The following is a 23,113-nucleotide window of genomic DNA, read 5'->3' as shown; positions in this document are numbered from 1 at the left end:
AAAAATACCCCTCGTGTTATAATCCGTTTAGTGTGACTCACAGGAGTCACAGCAGCAGTTGCTACTTACAGTTCCTCCCTGCAGTCACTGCCGATTGGCCCGCCCACTTCCTTTTTCCAGTCCCTCCCTGCAATCGCTGCTGGAGAAAGAAAGGGGCGGGGCCAATCGGCAGTGACTGCAGGGAGGAAGAAGGGGTGGGGCAAACGGCCGATTGGCTCCGCCCATTTCCCTTAGCATCGCCATGGCTGTGACACTCCTCTAACTGTGACTATAAAATTAATATTTGGGCTGCTGAAAGTTAGCGGAGGTGGGGGTTAATTTAGGGGCAGTTATAGTTAATGGGGTGTTTAGGGTTAACTTAGGGGCAGTTATAGTTAATGGGGTGTTTAGGGTTAACTTAGGGGCAGGTATAGTTAATGGGGTGTTTAGGGTTAACTTTGGGGCAGGTATAGTTAATGGGGTGTTTAGGGTTAATTTAGGGGTAGTGGTGATGGGGTGTTTAGGGTTAATTTAGGGGCAGTGGTGGTTGATGGGGTGTTTAGGGTTAATTTAGGGGCAGTTGTGGTTGATGGGGTGTTTAGGGTTAATTTAGGGGCAGTTATAGTTAATGGGTTAATTTTGGGGCAGTTGTGGTTGATGGGGTCTTCAGGGTTAATTTAGGGGCAGTTGTGGTTAATGGGGTCTTCTCTTCAGGATTAATTTAATGCTGAGGACTGAGGGTTAATTTAATTAATTTAATAAGGTTAACTTAAGGTGCAGTTAGAGGTAAAGGGGGGCAAACTGAGGGGAATCTAAATCCTGGGGGCAGTGAAGATTAATCCTGTATGTATTTATAAAAGTATTGTGTCTGTGAACGAGTCTGCAAATCCTATGAGGGCACTATGGCATATCAGGGGGGTATACGGCATACCTGAGGAGGACGGAGTGACATATCTGGGGGTATAAGGCATATAGGGTATATAAGGTATATGTGGGGAGGGCAGTGTGGCATGTCGGGGAGGGCAGTGTGGCATGTCGGGGAGGGCAGTGTGGCAAGCCTGGGCTCAAATATGCATAACTGGGGGGCAGGTTGGGGAAATAAAAACAAGAAATAAAAATTTATTCTGCCGTTTGTTTTTAACATCCTATGTTACTTTATTAAATAATTTAAAATAAATGAAAAATGTGTGTATATATATATATATATATATATATTATTGTTGTTGGGGTTTTTTGTCCAATTTGGTGTTATTTTTAATAAAGTAGGGGTTTTTTTTAAAGGGGGGGTTAAGTGATTGCTGAATTTTCGGTCCAGAATCTTCATTTCAGTGCATCCCTATATACTAAGCCAGACACTGAAGCAGTAGGCCTACACCACATCAATGTTTGGCTTAGTATATAGTGATAGGGGTTATGCTACATTATTTGGCAATGTCTGGCTCAATGTATAGTGATAGGTGTTGTGCTGTGCCTCAGTATATAGTGATAGGTGTTATACTGTACCCCAGTCAACGTGTGCCTCAGTATATAGTGATAGGTGTTATGCTGTACCCCTGTTAATGGTATGCAGTTTTTCCCAATAAAAAAAAATAATAATATATATGTATTGATCCTTTATGCAGCCCGGAGCCCCCGCTTATGATTCGCTCATAATTAATTTTTGCGGTGAGAGTTTCACCTTTAGAATAGACCATGAAAAGGGTTGGACATATATAGCTCCACCCCCTTGCAATGTGATTTTTTTTTTCAGCTCCACCAACTTTATATGGACTGTAGAAGCATATTGTGCGCACAAAATTTTGGCTCTGGGAAAAATTTTGCACAACAGAAATTTTCTGCGCGCATCACCCAAGAAAAATTAGAGGGAACATTGTTTGGGACATCTTTGAAGCTGGCCAAGGAAACAGGATTACCAGAATGATTTTGAAATAGCAAAATGCTACTTGTACTTATTGCCCTATAACTCGCAAAAAACATTTGTTATTTCTAAAATCAGAACAAGTAGTAGAAGCTTTTTAGTAAGTTTTTTTCATTACCTTTTGTGGATGAGTAAAAGATTTTTCAAATAATAACTTCAAATGTATTTAAAAAAAAAATAGTATCTAAAGAATGCCCTTCTTGTTCTGGGAAAAAATAATAATAAAATATATATATATATATATATATATATATATATATATATATATAAAACTTGTGTGGGTACACTAAACGAGAGAGAGAAAATTACAGAAAAATGTTAAAACGATCTGTCATTTGTTTCATGTAAAGATGTTTCTGGATGGAGTGAATGTGTTACCTTAGACAAAATGATCAGATTAAATTATCACTTTTCTTCCCTTTCTAAGGAAAAATTAGCTCAGGTCTACAGTGGGAAGAGTCGGAAGCACGGGCTCCACGGGCTGAAAAGCCTGTACGTGTAGCATACATGCTTGTTGTACATGGCAGAGCTGTGAGACAACTAACACGCCTAATTAAAGCCATATACCATAAGGATCACTTTTATTACATCCATGTGGATCAGGTATACAAACATGGTCACAATAATACTAAAAAATTATATTTTTTCAAAAAAATCAGTAACACAAGGTTACATAATTTTTTTTTTATATTTGTTACTTATCCCCACTTTTTTTCATGCAGCGATCCAGTTACATGCATAGTAAAGTAACAGAGTTGGCACAGAGGTACACAAATGTACGTATTACACAGTGGCGCATGACGACGATCTGGGGTGGTGCAAGCTTGTTGACAATGTACTTGCGCAGCATGCAAGATTTGCTACAAATGACTGATTGGCCCTGGGACTTTTTCATTAACTTGAGTGCCACTGACTATCCCACCAGGTGAGTGCTTATTACTCAATGAAGCCATCTGAAAAATTGCTAGTATGTGTATGTGACTCCTTCTTTTCTTAATTTTCTTTTCCCAGGACTAATAATGAACTGATACAGTTCCTGTCTAATTACAAAGAGAAGAATTTTTTGAAGTCTCATGGTCGTGACAACGCTAGGTAAGTGGGAAAGTGGGCATCATCTCAAAAGTGTGTCAAACTCAGTTGGGCAGAGGCAACATAATCCCATTCACTCAGTCATTTTTATACATGAAAAATTCAAAAAAGGATTTTTTTAATTTATTTATTTTAATTTCTTTGTCCGCTTCTCCATAGAATTGGCTCCATTAACCAGGCCTCACAGGGCACTTCTGCAAAAGGATAGAGCCTTGGTGAACTTTTTCCTCGTGGCTCCGCTTTTTTGCAGAAGTATTTCAAGAGGCCAGAATAATACAGATAGATTCACACACACAGAGAGAGAGAGAGAGAGAGAGAGGTGCGGAAATGCTTCTTTTTTCTGGCTTCTTGGAGTACGTCCGTAGAATGGCGGAACATTAACGTGCTCCAGGGTCAGCCTGGCATAGCTTTACCCTTTTACAGAAGGCCTGGTTAATGGAGATGATACCGGGGAGAAGCAGACAAAGACAGAAGAAAAAGAGGAAAAGGAGACAGCGAGATGGAAGCAGTCGGCAGGGAAGTTAGGGAGACATTGTGAGGGTGAGTGACAACAAATATTGTTTCAGAATGGAAAAAGCCCTTTGAATTTCATCCGAACCATAGGCAAACAAAATTTGTTGTCCAATAGCAAATGGACCAAAAGCAAAAACAAAAATGTCTAAAAGGTTTTTGGTCCGTTTGCACAAGTCTAATGAACACAATCAGAATGCTGAAATACAATGCATATTGTTTAGCCATGTCTCGTACAATAGGTCTGGAGACTAGAATAGCATAGTGTTCTCCCACATGACGATGCAAAAAAACAGAATGTTGCAGAATCTTGTAATACCTTTTTTATTGGACTAACAGTATTTAAAATAATAGACAAGCTTTCGGAAGTCCTCCCTTTATCAAGTCAAAAGCATTTCTGACCAAGCAAGTGAAAAACACAGTTTAAAACTAACCAGTACATGTTCTAATACAGGGTTAAAACAGGGGTTAAGACAACAAGGTAGATAATTTGCAGACGAAAAACTAAGAGGGTTGTTAATAGTAAATAGTGGCATATACTGCACAGATAAGGCTAGGGAGGGGAGCAGGGGTAAGCATGTGTAAGAGAGAGAGAAGAAGAAAAAAAAGGCACAGGTTATAGGAAGTTTTGATAATGTGGATTTGAGCTTCTTAGCACACTAAGTCCTCTGTTTTTACAATCATAAAAATGTATCATTTTGGCTTCAAATGTCTTTCTTTCTTGGGTGTTTTTGAAATGACCTCTCAGTGCTTTGATTTTAAGGTCATATTTGGAGTGACCTGTTTGGGTAAAGTGGTGCCCAACTGGGGTGCAAAAGTTTTCTTCATCATGATGGTTGATGGAGTATCTGTGCAGATTCATCCTTTTATTAAGTTGCTGGCAGGTTTCACAGATGTAACACCCTATAGTACATTTGGTGCATTGAATCATGTATACAACATTTTGTGAAGTGCATGATTATGATCCTTTAATACTGTATGTCTTGTTGTTGTGGGTGGCTGTGTTGCTGGTACAGATGTGTTGGCAAAGTTTGCATCTAGCTTTGTATCTAGCTTTGTTGCATGGTTTGCTTCCATTATCTTGTGTGTGTTGTTTCAGTATGTAGTTTGCTACTCACCAGCTTTTGTTTGAGATTAGCTGGTTGTCTGAAGGCCAAGATGGGGGTTCAGGGAAAATTTCTTTTAACACCTCATCCTCTGCTAGCATTGGCTGCAGATCCTTGATGATTTTTCGGGTTTCTTCGACGGCAGGATTGTATGTGGCTACTAAAGGTATGCGTGAGGATGTTTGTCTGTGTATTGTAACAGGTGTTCACGTGGTGTTTGTAGAGCAGAGTTAATTTTCTTATTGATGATCCTAGGTTTGTATCCCTTTTGTTTGAGTGTCTCAGACAGTGTTTTTAGATGCATGTCTCTGTCATCAGTGTTAGAGCAGATGCGGTGGTACCTGGTGGCTTGGCTATGGATGATGCCTTGCTTTGTGTGAGATGGATGGAAGCTGGATTTGTGCAGGTGGATCGGTCTGTGGGTTTTCTGTATAGGGATGTATGTAGTGTGTCCTTGTTTATTGTGACAGTTGTATCCAAGAAGTTTACACTTTCTGTGGAGAAGTCCATTTTGAGTTTGATAGATGGGTGAAATGTATTAAATGCGTTATGGAACTTTCTGAGGTTTTCTTTTCCGTCCGTCCAGACAATGAAAATATCATCAACATAGCGATAATATTTGTAGGGTTTGTGAAGTTGTGTTTCTAAGAATCGTCGTTCCAGGTCAGCCATAAATAAGTATATGCCATATATTATATATATATTTACTATTTACGACCCTCTTATTTTTTTGTCTGCAAATTCTCTACCTTGTTGTTTTAACCCCTGTATCAGAACATGTACTGGTTAGTTTGAAACTGTGTTTTTCACTTGCTTGGTCAGAAATGCTTTTGACTTGATAAAGGGAGGACTCCCGAAAGCTTGTCTATTATTTTAAATACTGTTAGTCCAATAAAAAGGTATTACAAGATTCTGCAACATTCTGTTTTTTTGCATTCTTATACACTGGACTAATACGGCTACCCCAAACCCACATGAGGAAAAACTCTTATGGGATGATGTAAAAAAAAAAAATAGTGCCATGTTACTGGTGCAGACTTTTTTCCCTCAGTCTACATAGAGTTAAAGCAACATGTTCTAAGAATAGTATATATTGTTAAGTGTTATCAGCATGTCCTACTCTTTCATAGTTAAAGTGCTACGGTTTCTTTACAGGTACGGTTTTGCCCCTTAGATGGCTGCAGCTGAGATGTGCTTTTTATAGTTGACAATAAAGTAAATCAAGCATTTTGTTACTTACAAACAACAATAGTGTAAAAGTATGGTCTCTGTCTCAGGTTTATTAAGAAACAAGGATTGGACCGCCTTTTCCATGAGTGTGACTCTCACATGTGGCGTCTTGGAGAAAGACTTATTCCAGAGGGCATTGTGGTGGATGGTGGATCAGACTGGTTTGTTCTGACACGCAATTTCGTAGAATATGTTACCTATACGGAGGATATCCTGGTGTCAGACTTGAAACGCTTCTACAAATACACATTGCTGCCGGCTGAGGTTGAGCATAACATGTAACTTTAAGGCTTTTTCCCAAATCCTTTTTCTTTTTAAAAAACCCTCCACTGTTCATCCCGATACCTTCATTTTATTGTCCCTTTCTCTCACCTTTCTTTCTTTCTTTCTAGTCCTTTTTTCATACAGTCTTGGAGAACAGCCCTGCTTGTGATACACTTGTCGATAACAACCTTAGAGTGACAAACTGGAACAGAAAACTGGGATGCAGGTGTCAGTACAAACATATTGTGGATTGGTGTGGCTGCTCTCCAAATGACTTCAAACCACAAGACATTGTGCGCCTACAGGTACCCTGACAATAATCATTGCTGCTCTTTTATAACATTTATAATCCACCTCCAGTAGCCTTCTGCTAGTCATTTATAAAGAGCACAGGTTTAATTGGTTGTTTCCCTTTTTTTGAGGAGCTAGATGGGTGCTTTGATTTAACCTCTCTGTGAGTAGAAAACCTGCCTCTGTAAGAAGCCACAAGAGTCTCTCTTGATGCTGTGATGCAACCTTCTGTCTTGCACTGTCATAAAAGTTGTGGGCGGACTAAAGAGAAGTGCCAACAACTTGTAGTTTAATCATAATAGATGGGAAGAACTGATTTTCTCAGATGTTTTGAGCCCTATTATTTTACTGTCCCTAGCAGTATGCAAAAGAGGCTTCTCGTGACTCTGTTAGGGCAGAAAAAAATAAGACCTCCCAGCCTCCCCATGTATGTGTCTTCTTGTCCTACCTGGTAAGTGGGGACCATGTACCTGTCCCAGACTGTCCATGGATGGGCTTGATGAGGGACCCGCTCCACAGATGGACATGAATGTTTCCTTACCCCCCTGCAGGGGGGATGAAGTAGACTGAAGCCTGGCTAGCATCGCTTACATGTGCACTGTAGCTTGGCTAGCATGGTGGTGTGGTAGCAGCGGTTAGGCCTTTGTTTCCACGTATTGGCTGCCTGCTTGCTCCTTGGATCTGAGCACTGGTCACAGACTGATAAGCAGTCTTCTATTCTCCTCTGGCAAATCATCTGTCTTTGTCAGAAGCCTCACAAGTTCTCTTTAAACATGCAAGATTTCTGTCAAGGGAGGAAAGCGAAGGCAACAACAGGCATTTATGTAGCACTTTTCTCCCAGTGGGACACAAAAGCGCTTTACAGGGTTAAACATATATGTTAACTTAATGTAGTTACATAATTGGTCATTAATTTGAAGTAAAGTGAATTAGCTGAATGATTGGGAGAAAAGATGAGTTTTAAGTATTTTTTTCTTTTTAAAGTCTCTAAAGATGGGGCTTCCCTGACTGAATGTGGCAGTGAGTGTAGGAGCAGCATGCCAGAATGCACTGGAGCCCGGTTTTGTGCGCACTCTGGGCACTGACAGAAGAGATAAATGTGTAGATTGAAGGAGCAAGTTGGGATGTAGGGTGATACTTCTTTCAAATAACAGAGGCCCTAGTTTTTTAGTCAAATCTCCGTTTATTTCCATAATGCAGAAGATATGCAGACATAGGAATACAATGCATCGTGTAGTACAGCACATATGGACAAGTACAATGAGAACAGGCAAAAAATGGTAATCCTTGTAACAGAGCAGTGTACAAAATGTTGATCCACATATGATAGGTAAGTTTATACATAGCACTACAGAGTCACAATCAAATCCCACTTAAGTTTGAAGATGAGGAAATATCTGGAGGTGCAAAAGGCTAATGCAGAGAAACAAAAACATAAAGTACAACATGAACAGAAATTGCTGCTACGTCAAAGCCGTCAGCCGATGCAAAACCCAACAGATGAACCTGAGGGCAAGGGGCCTGGAGGGACGAGAGGAGAAGGAGGGCAACGGATGAGGTATAGGAGGGGAGTGTCGTATGCGTGCGGCGGTCTCTACAATAACCTGCCAGGTAGGTTCAAGGAGTCCGGGAGGCTCCGGGGTCGGGTTGATAACAGAGGTCGTGAAGACTTGTCGAGGATATAAATAGCGTCCAAGGTAACTATTTAACCACACACGAGACCTATTGAAAAAAGAAGTGGTGAGATTGCTTCTAAAAAAGCCTTGGTTAGACACAGAATGCATGCCAAACTTTAGGCCTGAAGTGTGTGTTCCAGGATTAGGCCTGTCACCAGCTCTAAGAATTCTTCTATGAATCCCTTCCCATCACCAGAAGGCCTTTATATTATTAGGATCCTGAACCTTTTTGCTATGAAAATACTGGCAGCTATGCATTCAAAGTGTTTTGGTGTATTACTTGATAGTGGCCTAGAATGTAAAGATGATTTGATGAAATTGCTATTCCTCCTCCCTTGCATTTGGTTCTAGAATAATGGTGCATTGAATACCGTATTGGCTCGAATATAGGCCGCACTTTTTTCCCCCACTTTAAGACTTTAAAGTGGGGGTGCGGCCTATATTCGGGGTCTAGTGCCCGACGCCCGGGACATGCAGTCCCGGGCGCCGGGCAGGCAGTGGGGTTAGGATACAGATCCCCCGCAGCGGTGCAGGGGACCTGCATCCTACTCTCGGATGTCCTCTTTTCTTTAAAAAAGCACCAAACTTTTAGGGTGCGGCCTATATACGGGGGCGGCCTATATCCGAGCCAATACGGTAATTGCTTGGCACAGCTGCTTACAAGATGGGGCATGCATTTTCAACCAGCCACGTTTCAGTAATGCAATCAAGATCTTGTTTTGTCTTGTTCCTTGTTGATTTCGCATTACATAGGACAGCTCTCTAAGGCGAGCTCAGGGAGGACAGAAACCTCCCGTGGAGTAGAAGGACAAAAGCTTGCTTCATCTTTATTTTCAGTATGAATACAGACATATGTGAAAGCGGGGCCTCATGATCATTCTGACTTTTTGGGTTTTTAAGCAGGAGGTGTCAGGGATGGCTTGTGGTGGCCAAGCGTTCATAGTGACATCGCTTTTTGATCCTTCAGCGTCGGCTCTTCCTATTGTGAAGCAGAATTCACCAAGCGTTTGATTGTTCACCCACTAATAGGGAACGTTAGCTGGGATTAGACCGCTGTGAGACAGGTTAGGTTTACACTACTGATGATGTGTTGTCGCAATAGTAATCCTGCTCAGTACGAGAGGAACCGCAGGTTCAGACATTTGGTTTATGTGCTTGGCTGAGGAGCCAATGGGGCAAAGCTACCATCTGTGGGATTATGAATGAACGCCTCTAAGTCAGAATCCCCCCCTAAACGTGACAATACCGCGGAGCCTCGGTTGGCCCAGGATAGCTGGCCGGTGGGCAGAGCCGTTCGCCTCGGGACCGGAGTGCGGACAGAAGGGGTCCGTCTCTCTCCTGTAGTGCACTGCACGTTCGTGGGGAACCCGGTGCTAAATAATTCGAAGACAATCTGATTGTGGGTCAGGGTTTTGTGCGTAGCAGAGCAGCTACCTCGCTGCGATCTATTGAAAGTCATCCTTTGAGCCAAGCTTTTGTTTGTTTTTTTTAAACAAAAAAAAAAGACAGCTCTGACAGGGCTGTCTGGGGAGTTTAGATTTTCTTGTTGCTTTGCAGCAATATGATTTGAGGTGGGAATAAGGCAGCGGCTATCTTTTGGTCTGACTTTTTGCACCTGCTGTTTCCTGCTCTCGACCATTGTGATTGGGTAAGCCTCTCTCAGTGAAGGTTGGTCCACATTATGTTTGGGAAGATATTTAGGTCTCCTAAATTTTGCTCCCCGACGGCATCTCCGGCCAGTTTTCTTAAGGATGTGATTTAAGCCAGGCATGTAAGTTTGAATTGATCCTTCCTTGATGTCTGAGATGACAGAGTAAGTGCAGAATTTTACATGGGTAGCAGAGAATATCACTGAGGGGTTAGTGTTGGGGAAATTAGCATTTGGGGGTAGTTCATTCCATATGTATAGCTTTGGAATCCAGGCTTGGCTGGGTGTTAAAGCAAGCCAGCATAAGGTGTAAAAGGCCTTTGACGTTTTGATTCCAAATACAGATAGTAGACAAATGGTCATATTGGCTGCAAAACTGAAACACACAATGATTTTTCCAATACTAAAATTATAGGATATTTAATTATTTGGGGGATTTGTTTATAGTGGAATATTTGAATTGAACAGATCGATAAGTTGGGTTCATTGCGTAGGTCAGCAGTACGGAGTCTCTGAGCGGTTGAATGTGAGATTCCACAAGTTATCAAGAATTGCACAGTACCTTGATTGTCACTATGCTTCTGCGAGGGAATTTGCATCTTGGTGCTGAAAAGTAATCCTTTAAAACTAAATAGTCAGGAAGATGGACAATCCAATTAGGGCTGAAACAACTAATCGATAAAATCGATAATGAAAATCGTTGTCAAACAGAGATCGGATTATAACACTAGAATCCAGATCCCCCGCAACGCTGCAGGGGACCTGGATTCTCCTCACTGTCGGCCGGTCTCTCACTTTCGTCTCTCTCCCCCTCCCATACACCCCTCTGACTCCTCCCCCTCCCATACACTGCTCTGCCTCTCTCCCGACTCCCTGGTATTTTGCGAACCTCCGTTGCTGACAGGCACTTTCACTGCAGCTTCATAGAAGCCTCAGCGTAAGTGAAGGTGAGTAACGGAGGCTGTCTGTGCACATCGTGCAGACCCCCACCGGCTGACAGAGAATCGAGGTCTCCTGCAGAGGATCATCCTTTCTGTCAGCTGGGGGGGGTCTGCATCGCACAGGCAGCCTCCGTTACTGCCCTTCACTTACGCTGAGGCTTCTATGAAGCTGCAGTGTAAGTACCTGTCAGCAATGGAGGTTCACAAAATACCAGGGAGTCGGGAGGGAGGCAGAGTGGTGTATGGGAGAGGGAGGAGTCAGAGGGGTGTATGGGAGCCACCCTCCCATACACAACTCTGGCTCCTCCCCCTCCCATACGCCACTCTGCCTCTCTACCCGGCTCCCTTGTCTTGTGAACCTCCGTTGCTGACAGGAGGCAGAGTGGAGTATGGGAGGGGGGAGGCGGCAGAGTGGAGTATGGGAGGGGGGAGGAGGCAGAGTGGAGTATGGGAGGGGGGAGGAGGCAGAGTGGAGTATGGGAGGGGGAGGAGGCAGAGTGGTGTATGGGTGAGTTATAGTGGTGTATGGGTGGTATAATGAATTTCAGGGAGGCAGAATGGCATATCTGGGGGAGGTAGAGTGGTGTATGGGGGGTATAATGAATATAATGAGTGGCATATCTGGGGGAGGCAGAGTGGTGAATCAGGGAGAATTTCAGGGTGGTGCAGGGCATTTATGGGGAGCGGAGTGGCATATCAGGGTGCACAGTGGCATATAGGGAGGTATAAGGCATAAATGGGGGCGAGTGGCATATTCGATAAGGCATATCAGGGGGGCATAAGACATATGTGGGGGTAAAAGGTATATCAGGGGGCTCAGTTGGATATCACTGGCATATAAGGAGTATAAGGCATATCGGGGGCACAGTGGAATCTCTGGCATATAAGAGGTATAAGGCATATATGGGGGCAGAGTGGCAAGCTGGGGGTCAGATGTGCATAACTGGGGGCAGTTTGGTAAATAAAAGAAAATATAAACAAGGCTTTTTTCTCAGTTTTTATTAAATATGAAAAATAGATAACATTTAATTAATATTTACTAATAACTTTGTAGTAAAACCTAGTTTGAGAAACACTGTGTTTGGGTTCTTGTAGCTTTTATTATTATGTCGGTAAAATAAGAAGGTGAATAGCGAGAGGCCATTGCAATAAAGAGATGAAAGTGTAAATTGTACGTTTTTTATTACATTATTTTAAATGAAAAAAAATTGCATTTTTTTATCCGATTAATCGAAAAAATAATCAGCCAACTAATCGATTATTAAAATAATCGTCAGTTGCAGCCCTAAATCCAATGATATTGCAGAGATTTTGAAGCCGGGTAAATTAGATTTTTTTTTTGGAGGAGATTGGGAGCCATAAAAAAGGTGAAGTTTTTGGGCGGGTCACGGGGGACCCACCTCCCAATGCAGTCCTCTACAACATTGCTGTTTCTCCTATGTAGCTGGCACTCTATGGGTTAAGGGATGTCTAGTTCACAAAAATGTATGGTTTTATAAATTTAATTGACTGGGTTCAAATATGTCTCAAAAAAAGACCTAGGCAGAGACTGACCAGATGGCAAACTTAAAAAATGTGGCCTTTTAGCATCCAAACAACCTGACAAATCAATGCATGGGTGGTATCACTGTGCTCAAATGTTGCTGAACTTTTATTGGTTCGACACATACTGGAAGCTGTAAACTCATACCTGAAGTACAATTTGTATAACCCCCCACACACACACACACACACACAAATTACTACAACAAACTTATACATAGTTACATAGTACATAAGCTTGAAAAAAGACTTAAGTCCATCAAGTTCAACCCTTCTACCTAACCTTCCTACTCTTGATCCAAAAGAAAGCTACTTTGAATTCTGCCATCAGGGTAAAAAATCCTTCTTGACTTCAAAAGGCAATCTGGTTTCTCCTTGGATCAAGAAACTCTAAAATATTAATTCTATTTATAGCCCTGTATGTCATGCCTTTCTAAGAAAATATCCAGGCCCCTTTTGAAGGCATCTAATGTATTTGATAACACCACCTCTTAGGCAGTGATAAACTGATAAAGGCTTGAAGTTTGAAATACCTTGCTTTCTGGTTTTCAGAAATATATGGTTGGATGGGGGTAAATTAAATAGGCTGACTTCAAAGATGTCCCAAATAAGGCATGGGGGCAGGATTACAAGGTTTGAAAAACTTTCATTTATAATAAATTGGATTAAATGACGACAACATTAGTATCTAAAGAAAACCTTGCTTGTTTTGAAGGGAAAAAAACACAGTATATGACTTTTTTGGGTACACTAAATGAGAGCGAGAAGGAAATTACTAGGGATGCACCGATATATCGGTGGCCGAAAAGGGCATTATCGGCAAAATGCTTACCTGTGCGTTGGTCGCACAGTGTGCGAGCAGCATCTCTTGTACTGGCCAGGAGAAGCAGGAACCCAGCGGAGTCACTTGAATGCACGTCACATGACTCCATTCCTTCTTCCCCTGGGGTCAGAGCAAGAGAAGTTGCTCGCACAGCAACACAGAGAAGCAGCAGGGCCCCTGCAGAAGTCTGCAAGTGAGAGATATGCAGTTCAGATAAGGGGGTGGGGGAGGATGTATGAGCAAGTATGTGAGATTAAGGGAATGAATGAGTGTGTGTGTGTGATAGCATGGATGTGTAAATTGGGGGGTAGCATGGCATAGGGAGCCTGTAATCACACTCCTATCATGCCCAGGTTCTAGAATGTACTGGCTGCTTGGGCATGATATGAGTGTGATTGCTGTTTCTTTTGTACAATACTGGTTTTCTTTACTCTTTTCCTGTGCAGAGGTTACTCATGTTTGCTAATTGTAACACATTACTGTATTTTTTCCAATGACACTGCTAAAGCTTCCTGTTGTATTTTACATATTTCAGCAACTCTCCAGGCCTACTTTTTTTGCACGGAAGTTTGAGTCATCAGTAAACCAGGACGTTTTGGATGTTTTGGATGCTCATCTGTTTGGGGAGCCTCCTCCTGGGACTCCTGGCCTAAAAGCATACTGGGAAAATGTGTACAGCAGCGTGGAAGGACTTGAAGGCATAAGTGATGTTATTATGACTGCATACTTATCATTCACACGTTTAGCATTGCATGAATTACAGGATCCTAAACAAGAACAGAGATGGACCGCATGCAAGTAAGGAAAAAGAGTAAAGTTGTGCTCTTGAGCTTAGGCTGTACAAATAATGACATTTTGAAATATGATCAACCGTAAGACTGTGGCTATATTAAATAGTATATTGAGTGCAGGAAGAGAATGTTAGATGAATCTGCATTATCTACAGGTCATTAATGGCTTTTTTGAACAGTAATCTAAAATTATCCTTTCCTAACTCCTGGATTGTGTTGGTATATAATATAAAGAAACGTTATGGTGATCATGTGTTTTCAACTTCCCACAGATTCTTTGCGTCGGGTTTCCCATCCAGTGCAGAAATTTATTTTTATGATGACCGCTTCCAAGGTTACCTTATCACGCAAAAGATGGAGAGTGGAGAAACACTTGAGATCTGGATGATGCCACAAGGCACTTTAATATTGGCAGAGCAGCATGGAGCAACCAGTCGTATACAAAATGTGGAGGTTTGTAGGTACAGTCTTTACCTCATAGAAACATAGAAAGTGAGGACAGATAAGAACCATTCGGCCATCCAGTCTGCCCAAACTCTGAATACTTTCCTTAGTCCCTGGCCTTATCTTATATCTAGCTTAGCCTTATGCCTATCAAATGCTTGCTTAAATGTCTTTACTGTATTAACATCTACCTCTTCTGCTGGAAGGCTATTCCATGCATCCACTACCCTTTCAGTGAAGTAATATTTCCTGATGTTACCTTTAAACCTTATAAATGTTTCTATCATATCCCCTCTGTCACATCTTTCTTCCAGGCTATATATATGTTAAGATCATTTAACCTTTCCGGGTAAGTTTTATCTTGAAATCCATGAACCATTTTAGTAGCCCTTCTCTGAACTTTCTCCAACACATCTATATCCTTCTGGAGATATGGTCTCCGGTACTGTACACAATACCCCAAGTGTGGTCTCACGAGGAACATGAACCATGTTGAAAATTTTTGTGTCGTCGGCAAAAAGACATACCTTACCATCAAAACCTTCCGCAATATCGCTAATAAAAATATCAAAGAGAATGGGTCCAAGTACAGATACCTGAGGTACCCCACTGGTAACAAGACCTTGCTCCGAATATACTCCATTGACCACAACCCTCTGTTTTGTGTGACTCAGCCACTCCCTAATCCATTGAACAATATTGGGATCTAAACTCAGAGATTGCAGTTTATTTATAAGTCTTCTATGTCGGACAGCGTCAAAAGTCTTACTGAAATCCAGATGTGCACTGTTTATTGCACCACCTTGATCATTTACTTTAGTCACCCAACCAAAAAAATTAATAAGATTAGTTTGGCATGATCTTCCCAAGGTAAACCCATGTTGTTTTTGATCTTGAAACCCATGTGACTTCAGGTGTTCAACAATCCTTTTCCATTAATTTCCCTGCTACAGATGTAAGACTTACGGGCCTGTAGTTGATCGACTCCTCCCTACCGCCTTTTTTGTGAATGGGCACAACATTCGCTAATTTACAATCCTCTGGGACGACTCCTGTTAACAATGATTTGTTAAATAAATCCGTTAATGGTTTTGCTAGTATACCACCAAGCTCTTTTAATGACATCAAGTCTCAGTAACAGCCACTAAATGAACATTCTCCGTTGCCACTACTGTTACAAGTTCATGGATCTTATTCCCTAAACTTCGAGCATTTGTAGACATGACCTTTAGCTTATCATTTAACACACATGCTGCAAGTGCTCTGTCCTTGTTTGGGGGGGGGGGTATATGCTTCTCTATTATCTGTACAAATCCCCCAGATCCAAACACCTGGTTACTAACTAAAACACCTCCCCTTTCTATAGTGCCTAGCCTGATAATTATTCCCCCCCATTTCTAGTTTAAAGTCTCTGAGAATACTACCCTGGAAGTCTTTTTTTCTTTTTTTTATTATTATTATTATTCTTACTCCCCAAGTCCCCATAATTACCTTTTAGGACTCTCCATCTTTCTTTTACTATGTCATTGGTGCCAATGTGCACCAAGACAGCTGGATCCTCACCAGCCCCTCTCAATAATCTATCCACTCTGTCTGCAATATGCAGAACCCGGCCCCCCAGAAGACATCAAACCACTCGGTTGCTGCTATCAGCGCCACAGATTACCCTGTCTGTTCTCTTAATTATAGAATCCCTTACCACCACAACATGCCTTCTGGATCCCCTATACACTGGATGAGCTGCTTTCCCGGCTGTTAGGGAGCACAGCTCTTTCCGACATGCTCACTTAAATGGGCAAATTTGTTGGAATGGAAAAACTCAGGACTGTCCTTCCTCTTTTCTCTTCCCTCCCCCACTGCAACCACATCTAACTATCACTCAGCTATGTGCCTGCTAGGGCCCTCATCTAAACTCTGCTCAGTGAGCAAGAGACTCCTCAAGATTGCCAATTTTAAAGCTCCAACCTCAGCTTCCAGAGAGACTAATTGCTCACACTTGCCACAGCGATATGGACCCAGGAACTGATGTTCCAAGCATGCATACATATGGCATGAAGTGAGATCTCCAAGCTTGCTCATACTTTATAAAGGGATTACAGAATTGAAACAATATCTAGCTTACATTGGTTTCTCTTACGACTCCTTTGTGGCACTAACTGTTGTTGTCTATTTAGATTTTTTCAAAAGCATTTGACACTGTTCCACACCAGCAGTTATTGTATAAGCTGGGACAAATAGGTCTTGGAGAAAAAGCCTGTGTTTGGATGAAAAATTGGCTTAGTGGCAGGGTGCAAAGAGTCATTGTTAATGGTAAATTCTCAAACTGGACAACTGTGGTAAGTGGGGTCCCTCAGGGTTCTATCTTGGGTCCAGTTCTCATATTTATGAATGATCTTGCAATAGATATTGGTAGTCACTTTTCTGTGTTTGCTGATGACACAAAATTAGGTAAGGTTATAAAGTCTGACCAGGATGTAGCTTCTCTTCAGAATGATTTGGATAAACTAGGGGACTGGGCAAATAAGTGGCAGATGAGATTCAATATAGATAGACTTTGGTTACCAAAAATAAGCATGCAACCTACACTCTAAGCGGAATTCCATTGGGAAAAGAAGAAAATGAGAAGGACTATAATTGTAGACCATAGACTTAGCAACAAAGTGCAGTGCCAGTCAGTGGTTGCAAAAGCCAGTAATTTTACCTCTTTATGAAGCAATGGTGAGGCTTCACCTTTAATATGCAGTGCAATTTTGGGCACCGGTTTTTAAGAAGGATGTTATAGAGCTGGAGAAGTTAATTAGAGGAATGGAGTATTTTAGTTATTAAGAAAGACTAGAAAAACGGAACTTGTTTTCACTTGAAAAGAGACGTCTAAGAGGGGATATGATCGTATTGTACAGATACGTACAAGGTCAGTATAAATAGCTCTCTAGTGATCTTTTCACCAAGACGTCTCTACAAAAGACACAGGGTCATCAGTTGAGACTTTAGGAAAGGAGATTTCAGCATCAGCATTGGAAATGGTTCTTCACAGTAAGAACAATAAGAATATGGAACTCTGCCTAAAGATGTTGTATTATGTAACGCTGTGGATATCTTTGTTTCCCTGTTGTGGCATAATTGGTAATTGCCCCACGCAGGGGTTTTTTGCCTTCTTTTGGATCAACTATAGAAATAGGTATGTGTGAAAGGTTGAACTAGATGGACTGAAGTCTTTTTTTAACCTACTATACTAACTGCTGCTGTGGTGCACAAACTGGCCACTAACAGAAACTTGGAGATAAGCAAGCGCGTACTATGAACAAGCTCTGTGAGTTTAACCACTTACTTTATACAGAGTAACACAGTTAATTGATTATAAGCCCCACCCTTAACTAATTACATACTAAAAAAACAGTTAACCAAACCAACACACAATTTATTTTGTTTTGTTTTGTCAAAAACCCTTCAGCCATCTTATTGCTGGTTGAGATACAAACCCACTGTTGGTATATTTATAATACCACTTCTCTGCTGCTGCAGTGCATAAAGTGGCTACTTACAGAAAGCAAGTCACTTGGAGAAAAGCAAGCCCTTACTATGTATTCTATATTGTATTGCCTTACTGTACAGTGTGTGTATATATTTATTTTATACACACACACTATCTATTAGTACAGGGAACACCTTTGATGCCACGGATGACATCGACGGTAAGATATCCCTGTACAGTAATCAGGACAGTCCTAAGGTGAGCTCTCCTAATTGCAGCCTTGTGTCATTGTGGCTACAACATGTCGTTCTGATCACACATTGTTAGCTGAGTAGAGTTGAGAATTGAAATCCTCTTTGAATGTAATGGTGCTCAGAGCGCTGTCACATTCACTCTAACATCTTGAGATCATACATTTTGGCTAAAAATTCCATTTGCGTTTTAAGATGTCCCAAGCACTACTATGAGATAATGGATTAGTGTGAACATAAAAGCACATCACCCAATGCTTTTGTATACATGCACAGTAAAGGCTAAAAGTGCTTCCTACCTGGAGGCTTACAGCCAAAGAATGAGTCGCACTTCTAAATTAAACTCTTCTCATTTAAGGGATCCGGTAAATGACATTACATCTGTATATCACGTTTTTTTGTTTTTTTTAAAGGAACAATGTTTTGAGAACTCCATAAAATGTCAGTGAGTCTCCAAGAGGTAAAATCATCCTAACGTGCCTTGTTGGTAGGGTAACTCCAAGCAGAACCTAAGCGGAAATAAAACAGCTTTTAGGTTATTATAGAGGTCAGATTTCTAGTTAGTTTGTAGCTTGTGACAGAGCAAATGACATGCGTAGGTCCAATGATTAGTTCGTGAGGGGAGTAGAGAAATGTAAACAAAACCAAAAACTGCTTCTTCACAACCTCAGGCCCAGGGGGAGATAAAAAATGCAATTTTCTTAAATTTTCTTCTATGCTTTAGGTGCCCCTATTGAACAATAGGGGAAACTTATGTTCGCTACATACATATTTTTTACGTTGTAGAGGGGCACATCCATCACTTACATGTATTTTTAATAGTAATGGCATAACGTGTTTAGGGGCAGTGAACAGGGGCGGTTTATACTTTTTACATGTAGAGCTAAAGCAATGTTTATTTTATATATAGTTTTTCTTGCACTGTTACCAGTGGACTATGGGTAGAGATCCCTTTAAGGACCTCTTAAACATCTTATGTATGTGATGACAATGATATCACTTAGCTCAGTTTCTTTTTATTTTTCTATTTTTAGTGATTTTTCCCCTTGCACTGATACACTGCATTGGAGATTGCAATACGCATGATCGGCCAGTTGGGGGAACAATCAGATATCCCAGCAATGTTTAGAGAGGTTTAGGGGATATCCTGTCCTCCTGTAACCTTGAGGTTGACGTCAATAGTGACGTCTTCACGAATGGATTGCTAATCACGCAGTAAGGCATTCTTTAGGTAACTGCCTATCTGCACTCGCACCTAATGTCACTGTCCCTGCTACACAAGATTTTTAGGACATACATGTACGTCCATAGCAGCCTGAAGGGGGTTTAACAAATTTATCCCTTGTTGCTTAACATTTGCATGCATTTATGACTCACTTAGCTATTCGGTATATGTATAATGATGATGCTTAACATTTCAGGTAGGAACAGAATGGGATCCCAAGGAAAGGATTTTTCGTAACTTTGGTGGTCTTATTGGGCCCTTGGATGAGCCAGTTGCTGTACAGAAGTGGACTCATGGAATCAATTTGACAGTTACTGTGGTCTGGATTGATCCCACATACATTGTGGCTGCCTCATATGATATTTCTGTGGACTCTGAGGCAGATTATACTCAGTACAAGCCCCCTCTAGCCCACCCATTGCGCCCTGGGGTCTGGAGTGTACGCATCCTGCATTTTTGGGAGATGGTGGCAGAGGTCCATTTCCTTGTAATACCACTGAGTTTGCATAACAAGGAACCCCTGCAGAAAGGTGAGAGTACGCTATAGTTAGAATAAAAATAAATTCATTATAGAGAGACGTGCATTTCTTAAATTACTTACGATATATATATATTTGTATATCTCTTTCCACACAGGAGATAGCTGGTTGCATTCAGGTCCTCCTCATGGTCAGTATATGGAGCAAAATTTCCAGGGTCTCAGTGGTGTTTTAGATTTACCTCCACGTGCTGAGATTGAAAAAAAAGCTAATGAAATGTCTGAACTTCGGGATAAGCAATTGGAACTCTGGACTGATGAAAGCTTAAAAAGATTTTGGTCCGTGGGAGGAGTTTGCACAAAATCATTCTCCTCCTCCTGTTCTTCACTTCCCATCTGCTCAGATACACACTGGAGCTCTCTGTCACCTGACCCAAAGTCTGAACTGGGTCCTGTTGGACTTGATGGTCGACTGAGGTAGCAGAGCCTGAAGAATGAAACTATAAGGTTGAAGTGCAGTTCAACCTAGTCTACTGGACAACCATACAGATATTAATACAAATTTACAGAATTTTGCAAGGCTGTGTCAGACAGTTGCTTGTAAGGATTGTTGCCAGCTGTGACCTTTGAGCTCCTGCCACCTCTCAGTCAGGACTGGACAATACTTTCCATAATCAACATATTGAGAACAGGATGAGTGGCACCTTATTGTACAGGGTCTTGTCCCCAAATGTGCAAATAAATCATAAGGCACCGACTGCTGCTATGAAACAGACTAAACAATATGTTCCTTCATGTATTTTTTTTTCACTAGGGGCTGGTTCTCTGGAAATATATTTCTTTACCTTCAGTATAGATAAACAACCCAGGCTAATACTGACAGTTTAGCTTGCCATGATAAGCAGGTGATTCTATAAATGTCACTTAAAAAGAAAAATATATAATCGGAATAACTACTATTTCATTTGGATCCACATAATCTCTTAACTCTTTGAGATTAAGTTTGCAGCCATTATCAAGCTAATGAAGGCTAACCCCTGTTAATGGAAAAAGTACCAAAGGATGCTTGTGCAGTACAACCTCCTTTGCACAGCATGTTGTTTGGTGTGTATCTGCACATAGTTTGTGACAATATGAAGCATTTTATTAACAAAAATGTTATGACGTGAAATTTGTTTAATGAGGAGGCTGTTATAGCCAATTTAAAAACATCTGTTTTTTTCCGATAACATTTTCAGGCATCTGCACCATTTGTGCGTGTTCAAGTTCTGGGCTAAGATAACAAGCTACTAGACAAAATCATACTACCTATGTAAAACAATGGGTCAGTTTTAATCACCCAGCCAGACATGGACTATGGAGAAATGCATTTTATTAACATTGCCATAAAAATCCACTCACTGCACGGTCTGAGCAGGAAAAACTACCCAAAATATCACCTGACAGTTTTGTGTCAATCCTAAACTGTTTTATGCTAGAGGAGACATGTATTTTTGTTCATGCAATTTGCCCTTTAAATGTATTTTTAAAAAAAATGTTTTTTTTTTTATTTCTCAATTAACTGTTTTACATTTGCAATGACTTTTTTTGTTTTTGCACAGGTGAAATAAAAGAACTAATTGTGTGACGGGGTAGGTGTGTATTGCTGCAAAGGAGGGATTGTTTAGGCAAAGGAGATTCCTTTTATTGGGCCAAACATGTTATGTAAGCTTTTGTGTCCTTGGATGTCTTTTTCAGACAGTTACCATCTAAGCAGGTCCTAAAACTTTGTGTGTTGGCAATTTATTTTATGTTGACTCAGTAGTTCAATAGAAGCCCCAGCGGAAGTGCCAGAGAGGCGGGTCACCAAGCAGCTGTAAGGACTTACCTGCCTCTCCGGTCCCGCGCCGTGGCCGGTCCCGCGACGCTGCCTCCTCGACCGGCTTCCCGGGCAGCTAGTACCACCGCTACCCGGTCGGCGTCTTCACCGCGTGGCCGTCCAAGCGGCAAACGGGTAGCACAGCGCCACCGTGTGGCCAAAAAGTAATATTACACGTTACATACGTAACGTGTTCTTATAACCTCGGGTGACCTCCTTAATGCAAGACACACCTCCACCTGTCCCTATTTAAACCTGGACTTCCTCTTCTGGTTCACCCTTGGTTGGTGTATTCTGTGGTTTTCCTGTGCGAGTTGCTGTGACTATTTCTTCGTTTGACCCGTTTGATTCGGCTTGTTGACCTCGTCTCTGGATTCTGATTTGGCTTATCCTGATTACCTGTCTGACCCGGTTGGTTCTCTGACTTTCTGGTTCCTGTTTGGCCTGGCTAACTCTGCCATCTGGGGTCCTACCTCACCATAATCGTTACAGCAGCGCTTCATGGGGACCTGGATCCTTCTCCCTGGCAGTCGGTGAACGTCTGTGAGATGCGCGCGCAGAACCTCCGCTTCTGACATCACTTCTGCCGGGGCTTCTATGAGGGAGCACAGACGTGACTTGATTTTCCGGTGTTCAGTCATAGAAGGCCAGGCTGAACTGACAGCAGAGGTTGTCTACACGCATCATCGCTCAGATGTCCACCGGCTGGTCCCACTAGACACCAGTGAGTCTGAAGCATGGGGGACAAGTCTGGGGATGCATTGGTAAGTTGGAGGGGCAGAGTAGCATATAGGGGGGTATAAGCAATTTCTGGGGTGCAGAGTGGCAAATAAAAGGAAATAAAAAATGCATTTTTCTTAATCATAGTTTTATTAAATATGAAAAAATAGTTTACATTAATATTTACCAGTAAAACTTTTTTCCTATAGGGGGTAGTCTTATATGCAGGCTTTTTCTTTTTTTTTCCTAAATTAATATTCAAATTTTGGGGGGTCGTCTTATAATCAGTGTCTTATAATCGAGCAAATACGGTAATAATAATTTAAAAAAAAAAGGTACAGATCAGCACTTACCTCGCAGTAGCAACTTGCAACGCATGGTCCTTTGTAACACGCAGTAAGTTCAGAGAGTTGAAACCAACTTCTGCTTTAGTAAAGAAACCCCACATAGGAGGGGGAAGCCATCATGGCTCCAGGACACCGTTTTAACACTCCACAACTGTATGGATTGATCTGCCTAAAGAAATCTGCTTGTTAAGCAAGGTTAATGTTTATAAGCACTTTATTATTAAAAGATTAATAAAAAGAAGATTCTTTTTCCTCTTCAGAAAGGTGATGCTCTACTATATAGAAGTTGAAACGATTATATGTTTATTATAATTATCGTATATGGGAACAATAAGGAAACTCTCTTTTCATCAAAGTGAGATATCATTTTTATAAATATCTTACCACTGGATAACAATTAAGCTGGTTCCTCTTTAAGGGAAGCTGTAATGCACGTATGCACTTCACAAATGTGCAGATCGGGACTTTTAAGGAAATCCTCTTATTGTTACACCTACCGTGTCCGCTGGG

General features: G+C 41.4%; 1 protein-coding gene across 1 annotated transcript in view; it reads left to right on the top strand.

The window, feature by feature from the left end:
- Positions 1 to 20,615, top strand: part of XYLT2 (xylosyltransferase 2) — a 31,275-nt gene extending 10,660 nt beyond the window's left edge. The window contains exons 3-11 of the mRNA XM_053453331.1: positions 2,325 to 2,500; positions 2,620 to 2,822; positions 2,909 to 2,989; positions 5,880 to 6,096; positions 6,225 to 6,401; positions 13,553 to 13,815; positions 14,081 to 14,261; positions 19,397 to 19,730; positions 19,837 to 20,615. Coding sequence (XP_053309306.1) covers positions 2,325 to 2,500; positions 2,620 to 2,822; positions 2,909 to 2,989; positions 5,880 to 6,096; positions 6,225 to 6,401; positions 13,553 to 13,815; positions 14,081 to 14,261; positions 19,397 to 19,730; positions 19,837 to 20,159 — 1,955 coding nt within the window. The 3' untranslated portion in view covers positions 20,160 to 20,615. The remainder of the gene's footprint in view (positions 1 to 2,324; positions 2,501 to 2,619; positions 2,823 to 2,908; positions 2,990 to 5,879; positions 6,097 to 6,224; positions 6,402 to 13,552; positions 13,816 to 14,080; positions 14,262 to 19,396; positions 19,731 to 19,836) is intronic.
- Positions 20,616 to 23,113: the final 2,498 nt, after the last annotated feature.

The sequence above is a fragment of the Spea bombifrons genome, chromosome 13, assembly GCF_027358695.1.
Source record: "Spea bombifrons isolate aSpeBom1 chromosome 13, aSpeBom1.2.pri, whole genome shotgun sequence".
NCBI classification, from domain to species: domain Eukaryota; kingdom Metazoa; phylum Chordata; class Amphibia; order Anura; family Pelobatidae; genus Spea; species Spea bombifrons.
The sequence above is the reverse complement of the archived record's forward strand: the minus strand, read 5'-3'. Positions and strand labels throughout refer to the sequence as shown.